The sequence below is a fragment of the Argentina silus genome, assembly GCF_951799395.1.
Source record: "Argentina silus genome assembly, chromosome: 20".
In the NCBI taxonomy this organism is placed as follows: Eukaryota; Metazoa; Chordata; class Actinopteri; order Argentiniformes; family Argentinidae; genus Argentina; species Argentina silus.
Window position 1 is genome coordinate 7,133,651 of NC_139674.1, and position 18,981 is coordinate 7,152,631.

Here is an 18,981-nt window from a genome sequence, read left to right on the forward strand (position 1 = left end):
ATCAACCAATCATCAAGCAAGAGACATGGATCGTGTTGACTTTTTTTTGTATTTGCTGTACAACATTCAATACCAAGGAAAAATAATGATACAGCTCAATGAATGTCACGTTCTTCTTTTGAGGAAATATTAAACTTTGAAAAATAAGACTTTCAACTGCTCACTATCTCCCCATTGTTGCTCTGCTGCTCCCACACTGTTGCCTTCTGCCTGAACTTCCTCCGGGTTAACATTATTTACGCTTTACAGTTTTAACAATGTATGGTAGCAATGAACGCATGTCCAATGATAATGATGTAAGTGCATGATTAATGTTATCCCATGGGAACTCATACTCGTAGGCTGCCATTTCTGGAATCAGGTTCAGTTTAGGTCCAGTATACTTTGGGAATTTCTTTACATGATGTACAACAAGTGACAAAGCATTTTAAAGGATGACTATAACCTTATTTCCTATCCTGTCTCATGTAACCAGGCAACTCCGTATTTCAAAAGTCTTTGATCACATGCTGTATTTTCCAGTGCTGCCCGCTGCACTCCTGAATAATGAGCTTGTAGTAGGCGTCTTCCCCTGTGGCGATCTCCAGACATCTCTTCGTACCTCTGTTCTGGATGGATTGTCCCTGTGAAAATCAACCAATTCTCTAGTGTACAAGTCACACACAAACTAAAAAAATTACAGCTATTTTATTAGTTTTAGGGGTAGCTGAAATCTCAAGTTTCTCTATGTTAGTTAGTGATTGTTATACAAGTTGATGCTCTAATGGGAACCTCACCTGTTTAAAGTTCCAGAGCATGTTGAATCCCTTCTGCTTTGCTACCTTGCACTCATACAGTCCTGGGGTTCTACCAGTACCAGGGTCCACCAGACAGCGATTGCTGTTGTACTTGTGAGACTTGATGCCCCCAATGTAGATCTCTCCATTCGTTCTATAATAGCAGGACTGTAGAGGGAGGAAGTCACAAAGAGGAAACTTTCAGCACACATATGTTCACATGCACGTAGTGTTCTGTTGTTAGATCCTAAATCACCTCAACAAACCTGTGGGGCGTAATAATGGCATCCATAGAGAATAGGTGTGTTCCCTGGAATTGGGCCTTGATCAATACAGGCATCCGTGTTCAGATCATTGACCAGCTGGTGATAAACGAAGATTACGTGTTATCGCCTACAAGACCAGCTGTCAAGCTTTCTTAGAATGACATGACATCTTGGGAGGGTTGTTCATAACTACTGCCACTGGCTGCTTTCCCACTTTATGACAGTGTCATTGTAAAAATTACTCTTCTGTAGAGTATAAAATATATGGTAGCCTGACAACATTAGGTTAAAGCAATCAGATCCAATTATTTTTTTAGCGTTCATAGGATGTTGTCACTAGTGAATTATGATGCTACTAAAAGCCTTGAGAACAGCAGGAATGATGTCAGAAACGTAATTACATTGTACTGTAGCATCACTTACAGCTCCATAACCACTCAGATTATCAAGGGGGTCCAACTGGGGATACACGTTGTCCAGATACCACTGGAAAGGCTTGCAGTTCAGCCTCTCTCTCAGCTTCTTCCTCTCTGAAACGTCCCCAATGTCTATACCATGATCCTATGGGGGAAACAGTTTTAGAGACACAGGTCAGAGACAGATGAAAATGGATAAGGAAGAACACAAACATGAACAAAAACACTTTGCCCATAATACACTTTTCCTTACCTCCAATTTTTTTCATAAAGTAGATCTAACATCATATATATTACTTATCGGTGGGGAAACAGAGTCTGGTAACTCTTCATTTTACAGCCCGGCATTAAGCAGGGACTAACTACATATTAATTACATTGTTTCTTCAAGATTCACTGACTCAAGCACCTCTACAGTATGTGCCATTTATTACCAGGTAGTTACTGCCTTGCCTTACAGCTTGTTACAACATTACTAAAAGGTAAATACTAGGTAAATACCGGCTGAAACAGGGCTGCAAAAGTCTTACATACAGTAGAACAAACTGTAGAATAATAACAACATATATGCAGCTCAACAAATATACTGTAACGACCCTGTGTAAGGCCCGTTAGCAGCTCTGCCAAGGGAGTTAACTCTTCACTACAATTTGCTAGCCTTGTGTACCTTCAATGGGAGGTTCCAGGCGATGTTGACATTGTGTTTATAGTCATCCATCCAAACCTCAGCCACCCTCAGGGCATTTCTCTTCATTGTAACGCTCAGGTCCGGGAGATAGGGCTTGTGGGCCCTCTCAATGTGTGCTATTTTAGAGCATGGTATGATCTCCACACTCCCACCGCATAACCACACCTGGACAAACCACGAAAGAATAAAGAGTTTATTACAGATATGAAGTTTCCTTTGGATATTGACACAGAAAGATAAGATAAGTTTATATTAACCTAAATGACTCTAGACCCTAGAATAATTATGTTGGGATACACAGTAGACCTGCTTAAATCTCAAAATTAATTGTGCAACTGTAACAGTGACTCACACGGATGCCCAGTTCGACATTTTCACCACCATAGATCTTCATCCCGTCATCAAGGGTTCCAATCTCCCCAAAAAAGAGACGGTCAACCACAAGTATTCCCATAATGGAGGGACTCCTGAAGACACAGGGAGAAGAGTACAAACATTGACACAGATGGTAATGAGAAGATACCAGAAGATACTATTACTATTTAATAGTAAATATTTCCAATGAAGTGCCTTCTCCTATTGCCAAGACCAGGGATATTCAAGAGACATATGATCAAATAAAAAACAACTCACTTTCCAGGCAGTGACTCGTCTTTTAGGGCGTACCACTCAGGCCTGAAGGACTCGTACATACACCACAGCGCCCAATCGAAGGCATCCGCTGAAGGCCCATAGCGTGTCACTTCCAAGTCATCAAAACCAACCTTGTCAAACACAGGTGTCAGCACTAATGTGCGGTCCTCCTTGATACGAGCCAAGAGAGGCTCTGCCCTGTGCACACAAAAATTGGGGACAGCACTTTAGTGTGAGTGACTCAAAAAATGTGGCATATCACAAGGTCCCATAGTTTTGGTCACGTGAAAACTCTGTAGCCTCTAACCATTCCACATGGACTTCTATGTGGGCGTCCAAGATGGCCACCACGTCCCCTGCAGCTTCCCTCCACCCTGAGATACGGGCCTGTGTGAGGCCCAGCTGCTCTGAGTGTCTGACTCTCTTCACCAGGCCTGGGCGCTCCTCATGGACAGAGTTGATGTAGTCATCCAGTTTCTCCTTTAGATCCTCTGTGAAAGTAGAGGGAACATTTGAAAGTGAGCCAAAAGCCGCAGCTCAGTTGAACTAAATGGAGATAGATACAGTATGTATCTTAATGTTTCTGTGGTTACTCTGTTGAAGGATAGACTAATGGGCAAACCATTGGTGCTGTGGTCATCCACCAGTATGATATCTTTCAGCAGGCGTGTAGGTGTCTTGTCCATGATGCTACGAACGGCCCTCTTGATGATGGACAGGGCCTCATCTAAATAGATCAACACCACACTGATGGTGGGGAGGTCATGTGGGTACTTTCGCTCAGCACACCTGAAAAGATAAAACAAAGGAGGATGTGTGTCCCCTGGAGTCTGGTTCCTCTCAAGGTTTCTTCCTCCCAGAGAGTTTTTCCTTGCCACTGTGCCCTATAGTTGTCTCCCCTCTGGGAAATCTTTACCTTGGCTTGCTTTTTTGGTGTCTGGTTTGGTGTTCATCTGTCTCTGACCTAACCCATTTTTTTTGTATTGCATTTTTTGTTTATATTGTTTAATATTGTTTTTGTGTGAAGCACTTTGCGACATTTGTCTATGTAAAAAGTGCTATACAAATAAATGCGATTGATGATTGACTGAAAGCAAAACTGTAAACCATTTAGCCAAAGTGATATTTTACAAAGTCATACTGAGTAGTGTTTCCCAGAATGTTATGTTGAGAATTATTCCACATGTTCTAGCTCCCATGCTGTAGGTATACCCAGGACTATATGCTGGGCAGTTTTCTTATATTGTGCTTTATTGCGCTTTTACATCCTCGGTAGAATATACCTTAGATTACCCATGTTGAGCACATGTAGTGGTGGAGTGTGTGAAATGTTTCACCTGCTATCGCGGGTATCAGGGATCTCTCTGTTCAAAGGTAGCCTGTCACTGAGGAAGGCATTGTAGCCGTATCTCTGGAACAGCCCCTCTGCTTCCTTCTGTTCCTCCTCTGAGAGTTCCTCACCCCATTTTTTAAACAGAGCGCTGTTGGGGAACAGCTTCTTCACCACTTTCCTCTCTTTCTTCACCTCAGGAGCCTTGACAGCCAGCCCCTCTTTGGGGTTAATCCTCTGGATCGACTCCACTGTGGAAACACAAGTCAGCATTATAGCCCCACTTAGCCAGTGATTATAATGTGCTTCATACCAATGTGCCCCAACTGCTCCAGGGTCGCCACACTATTTGTGATCCTGCCCTCTGACCTCTCCATGTACAGTATGTGTGCTTTTTACCTCTGATAGTAGAGTGGTCAAGCCAATAAATCATTCACTTTTTGATAAAAGTACCAAATTTGGCACACAGGTAAATGTATGTATTCTGAATATATTTAGATATGGACGCACCACAGATTTGACTCCTGGGGGCCGTAGCAGCCATTTTTCTAAATGGCCACTGACTGTACCACTATTTTACAAACCTTTCATTTTCAGAGGGACTATTTGGTGATAATATCTAAAAATTTGGCACATAGGTAGATTTATGTACCCTGAAAAGATTTAGATATGGAACCACCACAGATTTGTCCCTGAGGGCTGCAGCAGCCATTTTACAAAATGACCACCAATTCAGGATCAAATCTGTGATGGCCCCATATCTAAATCTTTTCAGGGTACACAAATCTACCAAATTTTGTGATATTATTCCAAAAAAGTGGAAATGAAAGATTTGGAAAATAGTTGTAGCCTACCATTGGCAAGCATTTAGAAATTGGCTAATAGATACAAATCTGTATGTTTACCCAAAGCGACTTACAACAAGTACATTTGTCTAAAGTAAGTGAATCATATGTACATCAGTCATCAAAAGCAAAAATCTATGCTAAGACCAGGTGCCATTGGCAGTCACAATGCTAGAAGAAGCATTGTTCATGATACATTAATCTAATCTGCTTTATATTTTATAGATTAACTGTGTAAATAGGATATGGGCTCCAAATGCCTTTCCCTAAAGTCAAACATTGCATGCCTACGTATTTTGTCAATATTTTCATTGGCTACATAAATATTATCTCATTTGTGCGGTATGCTTTTTTGGAATGCTAAATGAAATTGCTCTAATGGGGAGGCAATCTAACCTGCAGTGAAACCTTTTAGTGCATAGAATTCCAAATTGATAGCATTGTTGTGCAACAATACTGCATACAATATTGAAGCACATTCAGAAAATGATTATACTGTATGTCATTTTACAGTTTTATACAACTTTGTTAAATCATTGACAAGAACTAAATGATGAATACAATAGAACAGAAATTAATAATTGATTTGAATTTGGCCTCACAGTGAATTTTCATTTGGCCTCAGTAACAGGGTAGCCTATACATAAAGACAGATATCATAAACCATATGATATAAATTATATAAAAAATATATAAATCTATGTATGTGTGACATGTCTTCTGTCCTCAAACATTGTTCACTCTACTCTTCCATTTACAGCAGTGCAAGATAAAGGTGAGAGGGCCCAAAGCCACCATCACATAAAGGAGGATTGGACTCACCCAGGTTGATAATGTGAACTTCCATCTTCTCCAGTCTCTTGAGGATGTCCTGGCCCCTGACTGAGTCATTCTGACTATGCAGGGCCCTATGCAGTCGCTCTCCATGGGAATGTACCTCCCGCTTAATGGAGGTAATGTAGAGTATGACAGCGGCCATGGCCAGTACAGGGGCCAGTCCTCTGAGCCAGCCTAGCCTCATGGTCGCTCTGCGTGCGAGTGCTCTGCCTGGGGATAGAGACAGCCTTCCTGTCCTTCTGAGATCCAGGTACACCTCCTGGCACTTGCTAACATGTATTGAGAAACCAATCACAGTTTGCCCTCAGAATATCATTAATCCCAGTAAATGTCCATGCCCTCACTGCTTGGATGGAGGAGGAGCACCCTAACCTGTCTGCATTCACACACCCACTGTGTGTTGCTTGCCCCTTCACATACTCTCCACCTGTGTTGCTTGCCCATTCACATACTCTCCACCTGTGTTTGCTCATTTCTAAAAACCTGTTTTCGCTTTGTCATCATGGGGTATTGTGTGTAGATTGATGAGGAAAAAAATGAATTGAATCCATTTTAGAATAAGGCTGTAACATAACAAAATGTGGAAAAAGTGAAGGGGTCTGAATACTTTCACTGTATTGTATATTGATGGTCAGGTAAGGCAAGGTATCTCAAACTCTTGCCAAGACAGAGGGCTCTCTTCTCCAGTCAAAATATGGTGAATGATCACCTGTTTGATGAGGTAATGGTGCATTGAAGTAAATACTGGTAATACTGTGGCTAACCTGCTCTCAGAGATCAAAGGAAGCAATGCATGATTGGCCACTGGCTTGACAGAGAAGATGGTGATTATGTAAAGTAGGTAAGCTCAATAGAGGTAGGGAACAAGGACACCTTGTTTATTCTGATAAGACCATATTGTCTACTTTGCCTAATATTTCTCTGACCTGTAATTCAACCTCTTAATCCAGGTGCATTACTATGTCAAAGGCTACTATTGTTTCATCAAATCATAATGTTTTTTCGCTGTGCAACAAGTAGATATTTGGATTACAGATTTATTTTTTTATGTAAATATGCAGGCTTACATTATGTCATGAATGTACAGTAGTGAAGGGTCAAATGATGAGCAAAGGCAGAAAATATAAAACATCAATTTATTCAACATTTTAAACGTCATTTTCATTTGTCCTCTCAATTCAATGTATCACCTGTATTGTCCAGGATCTATGCTTTGCAAACAGTGTTACAACCACAAAACTAGAAAAAGAAGTTCCAGGAGAAACTTTGTGGACTTCCAAAGTCTTATTTTAGTAGTGGAAAAGGTTTAAAGATGTTTCAATAGATAGATTTGCTGGGTAGTTGAAAGAAAGTGAGACAGTCTTATTATGGTGGTTGCTGAAACAAGCTCACTAATTAACTCTACCTTCTTGTTGTGTGATTTGTTAAGATTACACATGTAAAAGTGTCTGTAAAATACATCTCTAACTTACAAAAAAATGCATTTTGTGTATCAATTGGGTATAGAACCTTAATGCAATGAACAGTATCAACCTATTCTAATACTTACAGTGCCCTCCATCAGTAATCAGACAGTGAAACATTTTTTCTTCTTTTGGCTCTATACTCCAAAAGTTTGGATTTGAAATCGAACAATTACTATGATGTTAAAGTCCAGATTTGATGGTGTTTGTGTACATATTGGTTTCACTTTTTTATACATAGAGTAGTCCCTCTATCTATCAGGGCACCAAAAGTAATGGGACAACATGAGTGCTTAATGTGGGTTAGGGCTAACCCTAACCCTAATCCTATAAATCAGTCCCATTACTTTTGGTGCCCTGATGTTATGTAATGCTTCACTGTCCCATTACTTACGGAGGGCCCTGTATTTCATTACAGAAACGTCCTCCACACTGAGGTTTTCAATACATTACATTCAATACAGACAGTAATCAGACAGTAATCATAAGACTGTACAAACTGATTTTACATTAATACTGTTGATAAATATTGAGAGAGGATATGCCTCTTATGCTGGTTAATTATTGGAAACGTCATCAGCACACGATCAGAGTAGTGTTCAACAGCAGAATGTTTGATTCAAAATGTCAGGAAACATCATAATTCTCATCATAAAGTGCAGGGTTTCTAATCCCAGAAGGCACCACCTATCATCATAAAGGCTTTCTTACATCTTACACCAGAACATGAGCAGTGAAAGGTAAATAAAAAACACTATTCAAAATGTAATTTACAAAACATGGTGGTAAAAAAGTGGATCTTTCATTGAAAACAAAAGAACATCCTTGACACACTTGAGTCATATAGCATTTCTAGTATTTCATGAACAGGTCACACTGCGAACAAATAACTTATCATAGTTATTGTATAAAATGCCATTGAAAAGTCAATCTATACAATTTCTCACCATGTTACAAATAGGACAACATGGTAGTACCATTTTCCATAACTGGAATACATACATACGTAGAGCACCATAACTGCCTTAAAGATGCAAAGAGGGCAGTAAAGCCACCCTCCTTCATTTGGCCCAGGTTTTGTTGAAAAAGCTCAACAACAACTTTGATAAAATTGTCCCTTTGTAAGAGTAGGGTGAAACTGTATCAACATACACATAACTGAATTGTTGTGCTGAATGGATAAACAATTTATTGTTTTTGTTTTTTGTAGAGAGGAGCATAAACTGTAGAAACAGTATATGCATGAGGGTCAGTGGGGAAATGGCTGGATGCTGAAAGGCACATTTGAATAACTAGTGCTGAGGTCGGTCGGAATAATCCCGTTTTGTAGACATTGGTGAGACTAAACTTGATATCAGACAAGGCCTGCAAACACGTACAGTAAATGCCACATAGGGGCATCCCACCAATCTATGGCTTTAGTTTACGCCATTCGAACCTAACTCAAGTGACCTGTACTACTTTCCATGACTATGACAAAGAGGCTACTGGAGGCTTCTATGCCTGGAGAGCACAAGCATCTAATTCCAGCGCACTTCGGAGTCCATCTCAGATGCAAAGCTCATTCAGCTCTGATCACATGCGCAGCACGGACCTACAAGTCATAGAAATAGAATTCATCTATGCCCAAAATGTTTGGTGTGGGGTGGGTGGGGGTCGAGTAATGTAAAGTCTGTATTGAGGTGGTTGGGTGGGGGTGTGAGTATGTCTCTGTCCTTGTGGGGGTGGATGAGTGTGTGTGTTGGGGGGGGGGGGGGGGGAGTGTCTCTCTCTGTGTTTAGGGACAAGTGGGCATGGGAGGAAGGTGGAATGGGCAGGGCGAGGTGAGGTGCTTGTAGGGGAGGTTGGGCTGTGTGTGGGGGGCAGGGTGAGGGTCTGCTCCTGTAGGGGTGGGCAGGTATGGGGGGAAGGTGGGGTGGTTGGGGTGAGGTTCTTGTAGTGGGTGGGGTGGAGGTGGATGCCAGGGGAGGTGGGGCAGGCAAGTGTGAGTATGTTTTCTGTCTCTTATCTTCGGTTTGTTTATGTCTCCTTCATTCTATTGTTAGCGTGGTCAAACGTTCTGGCCACAATACTATCCAATGGGGACGAGTTTAGAGTTCTAAGTCCGCTGTCAAGCAAAATAACCGTTTCGGGACTGTTCAAAATATCCCAACTAATACGAAATAGTGTACATTTACCTGTCAGTTCATGTTATCATTACACTTACTGCAGAAAAACTGTCGGTGTTTTCTTCATAGAAACAACAGCCTATAAGCAGTTGGCATTTGTTGACAAGCATAAACGGTAGTGCTTTGCGCAGCAAGCAAATCAAAAGACCAAGCTTAATAATAAACACGTATTTATAACCAGGGATTTGGGGATTTATTACATTAAAAGTAACTGTGAAACAAACTACTCTGGTTGGGCCACGAACTACTAAGTAAATCGGTATCTAATCGGTATCGGTATCTGGTTATTTTGGTCTAAAAATATGGTTTAAAAAGCACCGTAGAGACGGTGCCAGGCAAGACTCTGTTAGAATTCTAGGCCCGTGTGTAAATAGCAGACGTGCGCCCTCGTTAATTTATCAAGCCAATCGAATTTTCCATTCATTTCAGCGAGACGGCTTCACTCGGAATTTCAACCTCCTCCGCCGCTAGGTTGTGAAAAAAGCCTTTTATCGCGTTAGCGGTTTTCGGGTACTTGTTTAACGTGGCCTTGTTAACCAAATACTAAGAACTGGATGAACCACAATATCTACAAACCAGGATTTATCCTAACCATGACCCCAGTATACTGAGTTATATTGTGTGACCTCTGTTGATATGAACCTTAATGTGACCAATGCATCCCACAGCCTCACCCGGCCAATCCCCTGTCCCTGGGCCTCTCATGTGATGGGGGGCAGGCCCTGAGACTTCTCTAGCCTGTTGTCTGCCTCTGCAGTGGGCTCCATGGAGGGTTTGATGACAATGTGGACGGATCGCTCCCTCACCACTTCCTGCTTGCTGCTGCTAGCAGCCCTGGTGTTCTTGGTCCTGCCCTCGCCCATCCTCTCCTCAGCCGAGGCCCCAATTGGCCGCAAACGTTCAGCTGATGCCAGCTTCCCAGAGTTCTCCCTCTTGGGTCTGTCTATGCCATTGGAGAATGCCTTCTCAACTACATAAAGGTGAAAAAGACAACTGTTAGTTTGTGAAAGCCACAGTTCTTCAAGTCTCAAATATGTCTTGGGAATAACCAAATAAGGGGTAACATGGGAGTATCATCGGGGACTGATCATAGGAGTATCTTAGAGGAATGGTCCTCTTACCTGGCCTGTTGATGAATGGTTTGTAGGAGCTGTGCTCAGTGTTGTTGTCCACGTTGCTGTGGCTCTCAGTGGGCCTCCTCGAGCAGCGGGTTTGGGTCCTGAGCCTGGTTTTGTGGAGCCGGCCTTCCTGGATCCACCCATGCTGCATGGCCTCATCTGGCGTCATGCGCTTAGTTGGGTCCCACCTATCAGAAGGCACACAGAGTCAGTCTGAGAGAACATGAGGTAAACTTACACATCACAAAAGGCAACTTGATTCTCCTGAACCTTTGTGCAGTAAAATACTATTAGTATTTATATTTGAAGGTTAAGTTCTTCTAACACAGTTTTTTTTATAGAGTACACATACGTGAGGCAGCGTTGAATGAAGTCCAGAAACAGAGGATCCGTGGTCTTCAGCACACTGGTCAGATTCTTAGAGTTAGGCCGTCTCTTTCTCCCCTTGCTGTTGGTGATGTTCCTGAGGTTGCCCTTGGAGTCTGCACAATCATCAATAAACCATAGATAAATCAACAAGGAGATCTCTTACTGAAAATTACACACCATCTGACACTTGCTGAGATAACTAAGTATGTCTCAACAATCAATGATGATACTTTTTCATCATATGTCTCAGAATTGTCAGACGAGAAAAGCCATTTGATTGCACTCAATGAAGATACTCACCAAAAAACAACTTCTTTCTGGTCGCTGTCTCCAAGAAATCCTTCGGAGGCATGCCCAGCACCTGAAACAACATCAGACCCATTATAAGTTATTACATTATAAGTTATTATACAGTAGCCTTAACATAAATGGTGTATGAGCCAAGGATGAAGATATTGCATGGCAAGGCTGGTACCTCCGTCATGCAGGCGATCTGCTCCACCTCGCCTTCGCCAGGGAAGAGGGGGAAGCCGGTGTACAGCTCTGCCAGGATACAGCCCAGGCTCCACATGTCAATGGCCATGCTGTAGGGGTGGCCCATGATCACCTCTGGGGAGCGGTAGAAGCGGCTCTGGATGTAGGTGTAGACTGTGGAGAAGGGGAGGGATGGGGAATGATGAGACACTGGTAGGTAACAGACACAATAATGAGTTTTGTTCTTGATTTATAATAGGGAAGCTCGCAAAGACACCTACCTCTCTGCTGCTCGTAGCAGCTGGACCCAAAGTCAATCACCTTGATGTTTCCTTGGCCTTTGTGTGACAGAAGGATGTTCTCCTGAACAATATAAACATATATACAAATAATGACCACATTCACCATATCATGAGCTCTACATTGCAATACATGTGCCCATATGCTTCACTCTTCAGTGTGTGGAGCTAGCTATCCTGGGGTCCTACCGGTTTGAGGTCACAGTGGATGATCTTCTCTTTGTGCAGCATCTGGAGGCACTTGAGCAGGGAGTGCGCAAAGCGCCGCACCAGGGCCTGGCTGAAGCCCTGAAAGTTGTTCTTCTTGATCAGCTCATACAGGTTCACTCTGCACAGTCAAAGAATGGGAAACATCCTTCAGCTTTAGGTGTCAGAACAATCATACAGTACATTCCCCCTTTCTGAGTTAAAGTGTTCTCCCCTGACCAAAAGAGGAACCAATGAATAATAATAATGTCCTTATATTTGCTGCTATAGTACCAAACTGACCCCAGGAGCTCAAAGGAGATGCAGAGGTGGTTGCGGAAGTAAAAGTACTCCTTCATGTGGATGACGTTGTGGCAGTTGTCCCTGTCTTTCCTGCGCAGTGCATCCAGGATCTTCAGCTCAACCATGGCCTGGTGGTGGAACCTGCACAACATCAGAGAAACAGAGAAACACAACATGAGGAAAATGTAAAGTATGTAATTGTTGTTGTTAATAGTTTATAACAATGTTATAACAATGCTATTACTGTTTTATGTGATTATCAGTGAGAGGATGTGTATGTGTGATATCACAGTGGTACAACAGTATACAACTAGCTGGCTTTTGTCACCTTTTCTTGTTGCGGATGACCTTGATGGCCACAAGCTCCTTCGTCTTATGATCCAGGCACTTCAGGACCTGACCAAATGATCCTTTCCCAATCACTTCCAGCACCTCATACCGGTAGCTAATGTGGTCATGCGCGACCTACACACAGAAAGGCATCCTTTATTATGGCACTATAGCGATCTTGACTGCTTTAACAACATCACTGAACTGACAGACATTCTCAGATAGTCTTTCATGCAGTATATGTTACCTTCAAGTAGCCTCCCTGATCATCATCATAGCCAGAGTTATCGGGCGCCTCAGAAGAGCCCTCGATCTTCTTGGCATCAAGGCCCAGGTACCAGACCTCTGAGTAATCCATGATCTCCTCCTGCTCAAACTCAGTCAGACGGTCCTTGAAGTGCTTCAGCACCTCTGTAGGGACGAAAAAGGAAACACCAGGCATCATAAATGTCAGCCATCTCTTTGCAACAAAGGGTCAGAAAAACCCCAATTCCAGCAGACCTCCTCTTGGCCTTAGCCTTACACATACCTGCAGGAGACATGGGCAGTATGTGTCCCTCCCAAGACCTCTCCTCCTCCTGCTTGTTCTTGCTGTTATGGGACTCTGACCGACTCTCCAACGTGGAGCTCCGTACTCTCTCCTCCTGTCAAACAGAGGAACCACAGGGTCAAGTCACTCTTAATGTCACTGGCACAGACGATCACCTGGCTGCAGGAGTCTTGCATGGTAAAAGCTAGAGGCAATGACACTGCAATGGGCTCTATCTGGTCTAGTGTGTCTACCCTGAGGAACGTAGTACTGATTCAAGATACACGCTTTTAACACACAGAAAGAGATTAACCTACTAGTTAATCTAATTCAAACAAAGACTCACCTGAAAGCTGCCCTGCTGGCAGTTGTTCTGCAGGCCCTTGCAGGTTATCTGGGGCAGGATGCTGTCGGACTGGTGTTGAGTCTTGGCATTGTTCACTGCCAGGGGCTTGGATTCCAGCTGAGGTAGAGTGGCTTTGCCTGTGCCCAAGTTATGCTGCCAAGAGAGGAGGTACAACAATTTAGAGGGAAATCCGCCAGAGATGTTACAAGAGCTTTTGCATTACACAATAAAGCTTGAGACCAAGGACAAAAAACAGGCAGGGGAGAGTTTCTTGTTTTCCTGCTGATCGGTAACAAGGAAGCAGTAACCAGCACCCCCCTGGGGGCGAGTAGAATTACCTTCAGGGTGAGAGTGAAGCAGGTACAAAAGCCTTGAGGTCTGCTCTCAGCTTTCACTGCAGCCCCAGTTGAAGGGCTTAATTTGGACAAGATTCTGTCTCTATCTACTGCTTTTTCCTTCTCATTCCCACTCTCTCCTTTCTCTTACAAATCATATCTACCTCTGTTCCACTACCCAAAAGGTCATCCAAGGACAGTACTTCTCACTAAAGGACAAAGCTTTGCTGTGGTATTGCTCTCTCAAGAAATCTCACCCTTATTGATTTCTAACTAAGAAAGCGGTGCCAAGCTGAGAGAGGCGGTCTATTATTAGCTCCACTGCTTAATCTCCAGGGATTGATTTACTGCGGTATCTGCCAACTGGATTATTATGCATAGAGTGAAAAGCTATTTATAGCAACAATAACACAGATTTGACTCTGTATATATTATGTTATAATAAATAATGGCGGAAAAATATGATTTTATGAGCGTTCAATCCTTTGGGACTAGGTAGGCAATGTACATTTAATGTAGATACTCAGAATTGGGTGGGTGGGTGGGGGGGGTGGGGGGTAAACAGTCACTCACTGACACCATTAAACATGAACACTGCTTCTGTCAAAGGTGTGGGCTGGGGAGTTCGGTCATCATAGTATCACTCCACAGTTACAGCTCCCACTACAGTCATAGTACTCACCCACACTGCCAGATCATAATACATAGTATTCCCCCAACTCGCAGACAAGAGCAGTGCTGAAGGAGTCCCCGTCACTTATTGGTGGTGGTTACCCAGCAGATAGGGCTTCAAAATGGGAATAAGCTTACCTGCTGGTATGGCCGGCTGGATCCCACGCGAGTGCCGTCAATCTGGATTTTATGTTGTGGGAAGGCATCAGGCCTCACTGCCTGTGGGGATTGGAAGAGAATATTATGTCTTACAATATGCGCTTAAGATCACACACTCATCATGCACACACCTACACGTAGACACCCACATTATTTTGCTTTCTTAAACACACACACACATGCAATGTGCGCATGCACGCAAACACACACACACACACACACACACACACACACACACAAACATACACGCACACACACACACACGCACACACACAATCTACAAAGGCCATTGCCCTAATTAAAATGCAATGTATTTTTAGAACAAGGATTCTGAGCTGAAATGTGGTGCATATTCAAGTCAACGCTGCAATAATGCATAGAGGGATTACCTTCACGTACCCTCACTATAGCCTACTATTGCCCTCTTTAGACACACTAATCCCACCGGTAAATACTGCAATAACAATGTGCAGTAGTAGGAATAAATCAAAAACATTTGCAACATTCTTAACCAAACAGACTCCAGGAGACCAATGATCCCAGAAAGCTTCATTTAGGATCAGTCGAGTTCAAGTGGCATCTTCGATCTGAAGGTCAGTAGCAGTATGAAGCCATGGATAACTCAGTCAATACAATGACAACTGATTCTGAAGCCCAAGGCACTTTTGGACCCAATAAAGGTTACTGTCTGTATTGCATAGAAGTGAGACAATATGACAATGCCAAAGTTGAGTAGGGGGTAGGATGGAGGGGGAGCACAACATGTCTTCGTGAGGTTCCAAATGACATATATACATGTACACTGTGAACTAAAACAAATGCAATATAGTCCTATCCAAAAGACAATGGAACACTACTGTATCTACCAAATAATCTATAAGAATCCTCACCTTGATATTCATTTCAGGAAACATTGTGTTATAACACCAGGTCCTCCAAATATCAGAATATCAACGCGATATGCACTCCCTACTTATTCCATGTGGACGCACAGTGTGAGAAGTTTCAGACACTTCCAATAATTCTTCAATTGGCTATCCCAGGTGCAGAGATCGATATTCCACGTCACATCAATCGCACGTTTGGCTCCGTGAGAAATGCAGCGTTGTGCGCTCCTAGCTACAGACTCACCATTGAGCTAAAAGCTTTCGTCAGCCGAAGATTATAAAGAGGATGCAAGCTGTTGTTATTGACGCGTCTATCGTCGGACAAGCCACCTGTTCAGGTATTCTAGCCTACAGTAAAAGCTTATTCCACATCGACAGCTTGGGCTCCTGATATAGACTTTTTGTAAACTCAACACACCTGTCCAACTATGTACTAATGCTCCAATTCACAACCACCGAACCTCAACCAACCATAAATAACCGTTATGCCTGTTAGAATCTCCAAGTCCTCCAGAAGAGAGAGGGAACTCCCTGTTAGACTGTTTGGGACCTGTCCGTCGAAGTGTGACCTTATTTTTCTTTACTCCTACAAATCCTTTGGGTCTGTCCTCACGAAGTTTTCATCTTCATCTTATCACGTAGCGAGGATGAGCTGCGCTCCTACACTGGTTCAGTGCTCACGTGTCACGTTCATGGGCTGGGGAACCCACGCTCAGAGCAGCGCTGATGGCAACCAAAAGCATAAGCTAATTATTAGGCCTATATGCATACTTCATTTTTACCTCCCACGGAGTAAGACAAGGATAATAAAATTACTAGATTAATAATAGATATATATATATCAACTCAATAGCTGTTACTCTAAGGTTAGGATAAAGTGAACAGGCTGAATAACTTAATCTTAATCATTTCAGTTATCACTTTCTGTCTCTCTTTCATACACACACACACACACACACACACACACAAACACACACACACACACACACACACACACACACACACACACACACACACACACACACCGTATAATTGAAAGGAGCACTGAATGACACATTAAAGAAAAACATAGGCTTCTCTGTATACTTCCAAAGAGAAAGATCATTTGAGAGGCATATTCACTTTCATGCAATGCACCATACCCCACGCAATAGAAGTGGGTGATATGTTTCACTGAAGCCTACGTCAGTCAGCATGGACGAGTCATCTCTTAGAGAAGCCAGTCACCCTCAGAGAAGGGATGCCTGAGACAGGCGGGAGATGGACACGACTACAGTGGTTTCATAACAAAATAGCATTGTTCTCTTCTCTTTGAAGTACAGTAGCCCAATTGGAGTCAAAACTGAATGTCCTGGAAAACCCTGTCAGTGCATAGTTATGGTGCTTAATCAAATTTCCTGTCTTTTATGCCGTTTGCCAACTAAATTTTTTGTATTGAGTACAATACAGTACGTGATGCCCGCCATGGCTAGTAGAAACTCCCAGTGACCTAATCTGACTAAGGCTTAATCCCATTATCAGCCTGGACTGCCACACAGAGAGAGAAAAACCCTCCGGTGGGGCCAGAGCTAGGAGCATTAGCATTAGCACAGCGGCTGATGTGAACAACAGCAAACAATGCAGTGTTGCAGACCTCCAAAAATATGAATTCCTCAAAAGGATTATACCCCTTGATACCCCTTGATACCCCTTGAGGTAGCTAAAATGGATGAGGGCTTGATAAACGTGGAACTACTGTAATATCAGTAAGGGTTTTAAATACTGTAACCGTATCTCTTGGGTATATGTGGGAGGGGCTTGCACTGAAACTAATGCCTGACCAGATTCTGCGTAGGTGAGCTTTCAGAAAACCTCCTATGCTCAGATGTGTCTCTTCAGCTATATGGAGAAAGCAGTGGAGGCTGGTGGAGGTAGAAATCGGAGGACGGGGTCATTGTAATGCATGGGACAGAATCAGGAATGGTATCAAACACACGTTTGATATCATTCAAACACGTGAGAAAGATGTCAGTCCCTTTCATCCCATGCTAAATATGATTCTAACATTGAAGGATACATACATGCAGCCTCTTCTACATTTAGTATATGGCAGTTGCAGTGAATTCTGACACTTGAGGTATCATTTGCCACTTTCCTTCCTTACATCACACAGACAAACCTAATAGGCACCATGCAATTTTAATGGCTACTATCAGTCAAAGGTCTAGCCACATACAGTATAATACCATCCGACAACACAATGTGCAGCATTAGCAGATCTGCATAGCTGAATCTCTTTGACCATCACAGCAAACACCAAGCCAAACACCTTGGACTGACAGGCAGTAACCAGCCCTCCCTTTGGTCTTACCTCATCATCCGCTTCCATAGGGACAGGCTTGGGGCAGGCAGACTTGGCCGGTGTAGGTGGCCCTGCCCAAGGACCCATAATCTTACTGCTTCTATCCACTCACTGACACACCTAGAGAACAGTGTTGTCTTAAGTAATCTTGGTGCTGCTAGTTGGCTTCATAAATGTGCAGGCTACTGCACCAGGGGTCAGAAGCAGTACAAACTGGCTGGTCAGAGTGAACTCTATCCTTTCCCGCCCCGCAGTGGTGGTGACACAGCTGTACCAGACACTTCAGGCAGACAGACAGTGACAGAGGAATAGAGAGTGACTGACAGACCGTAGGCATCCTTTCAGCTCTGTTTCTATCGGTTCAAGCGGGTTGCTTATTCATCCTTTTCTTTTCTTAGTATAGAAAAATCTGATAATTTACTCTTTGTAAACAATAAGGGAAATTGAGGAAAAATATTTGCTACAAAGACAAAATATGTATTCTGATTAGCATACTAAATCAAAATGTTAAAGAAAAGCCCTGAACATAAACACAGACTAAATTGAAAGCATGTCCATTGACATGCTAAGAACCACGGCTCAGTGGACTGCTTAACATGCTGTTCAGCATGACATGTCTTTGGCTTTACATTGCTCCTAAACCCTGAAACGGTGTAAGTGACCTGTTTCCATTGTCTACCACTCTGAGCCATCTGCCAGCACATCCGCCAGTGAGCCGCTCTGGCTGTTCCACTGGCCACTGTCCATGGTGCTGAAGATAAGAGTCAGTCTGGCTCACTGTCAGCCAGGTAAGCCAAGACACGTCACCTCCCCCCCCCCCCCCCCCCCCCGAGCACAATGAGCAAGCGGTGCTCGTACACACAATGCAATGTCCATTCCTCTTTCATATTGCCAAGGGCTTACCCTAAGCCTAGGACCATTGACTAAACGATGTCAATCAAGCTAAATATGACTGTTTTGCATATTACCATCGCAAGCAACATGTTGACAATATCCTGCCATATCTGAGCCATAATACATGTGATACAATCATAGTATTAAGATTATCTGAAATAGCTAGAATAATCTGTTAGCAAAACTGATGAGAAATATCTTGTATGTTTGACAAATTGGTGTTGATTGGTTACTCTTTCATCATAAGCCCTTGTTCAGTTCTGATTCAGGTTCCACAGTTTGTGGCAAGTCGTGACTAAGCAGGCAGCCTGAAATAG

General features: G+C 43.0%; 2 protein-coding genes across 4 annotated transcripts; both read right to left on the reverse strand.

The window, feature by feature from the left end:
- Positions 1-15: 15 nt before the first annotated feature.
- On the reverse strand, positions 16-6,039 carry LOC310820499 (putative polypeptide N-acetylgalactosaminyltransferase 8). 3 transcript variants are annotated; one of them, XM_083692160.1, is made up of 11 exons: positions 5,777-6,039; positions 4,117-4,360; positions 3,402-3,568; positions 3,087-3,270; positions 2,780-2,977; positions 2,499-2,613; positions 2,126-2,311; positions 1,466-1,603; positions 1,043-1,138; positions 777-944; positions 26-623 (listed from the first exon to the last, which is right to left on the reverse strand). In XM_083692160.1, exons 1-11 carry the CDS (start codon positions 5,973-5,975, stop codon positions 489-491), a joined length of 1,830 nt encoding a protein of 609 aa, XP_083548286.1. In that variant the 5' UTR covers positions 5,976-6,039; the 3' UTR covers positions 26-488. The 3 variants fall into 3 exon arrangements, with proteins under 3 accessions (XP_083548287.1, XP_083548288.1, XP_083548286.1); XM_083692161.1 differs by lacking the exon at positions 1,043-1,138 and having other exon boundaries at positions 16-623; XM_083692162.1 differs by lacking the exon at positions 2,126-2,311 and having other exon boundaries at positions 19-623.
- Positions 6,040-10,123: 4,084 nt separating this feature from the next.
- On the reverse strand, positions 10,124-17,857 carry LOC310820288 (dual specificity tyrosine-phosphorylation-regulated kinase 4-like; the record flags this gene model as incomplete). The annotated part of the gene is made up of 14 exons (XM_083691869.1): positions 10,124-10,392; positions 10,544-10,728; positions 10,893-11,022; positions 11,210-11,270; positions 11,385-11,557; positions 11,665-11,746; positions 11,872-12,010; positions 12,172-12,312; positions 12,500-12,636; positions 12,749-12,912; positions 13,031-13,145; positions 13,377-13,529; positions 14,522-14,602; positions 17,780-17,857. The coding sequence occupies 14 exons, from the start codon at positions 17,855-17,857 to the stop codon at positions 10,124-10,126; spliced, it is 1,908 nt and encodes a 635-aa protein (XP_083547995.1).
- Positions 17,858-18,981: the final 1,124 nt, after the last annotated feature.

Bases quoted from the DNA above. Each gene is read 5' to 3' on its own strand.
- LOC310820499 (XM_083692160.1), bottom strand. From the start codon at position 5,975: ATGAGGCTAGGCTGGCTCAGAGGACTGGCCCCTGTACTGGCCATGGCC. The intron at 1,139-1,465 runs GTAAGTGATGCT...GTTTATCACCAG, and splicing joins ATCTGAGTGGTTATGGAGCT to CTGGTCAATGATCTGAACAC. The intron at 945-1,042 runs GTTTGTTGAGGT...CTCCCTCTACAG, and splicing joins GCCATTATTACGCCCCACAG to TCCTGCTATTATAGAACGAA.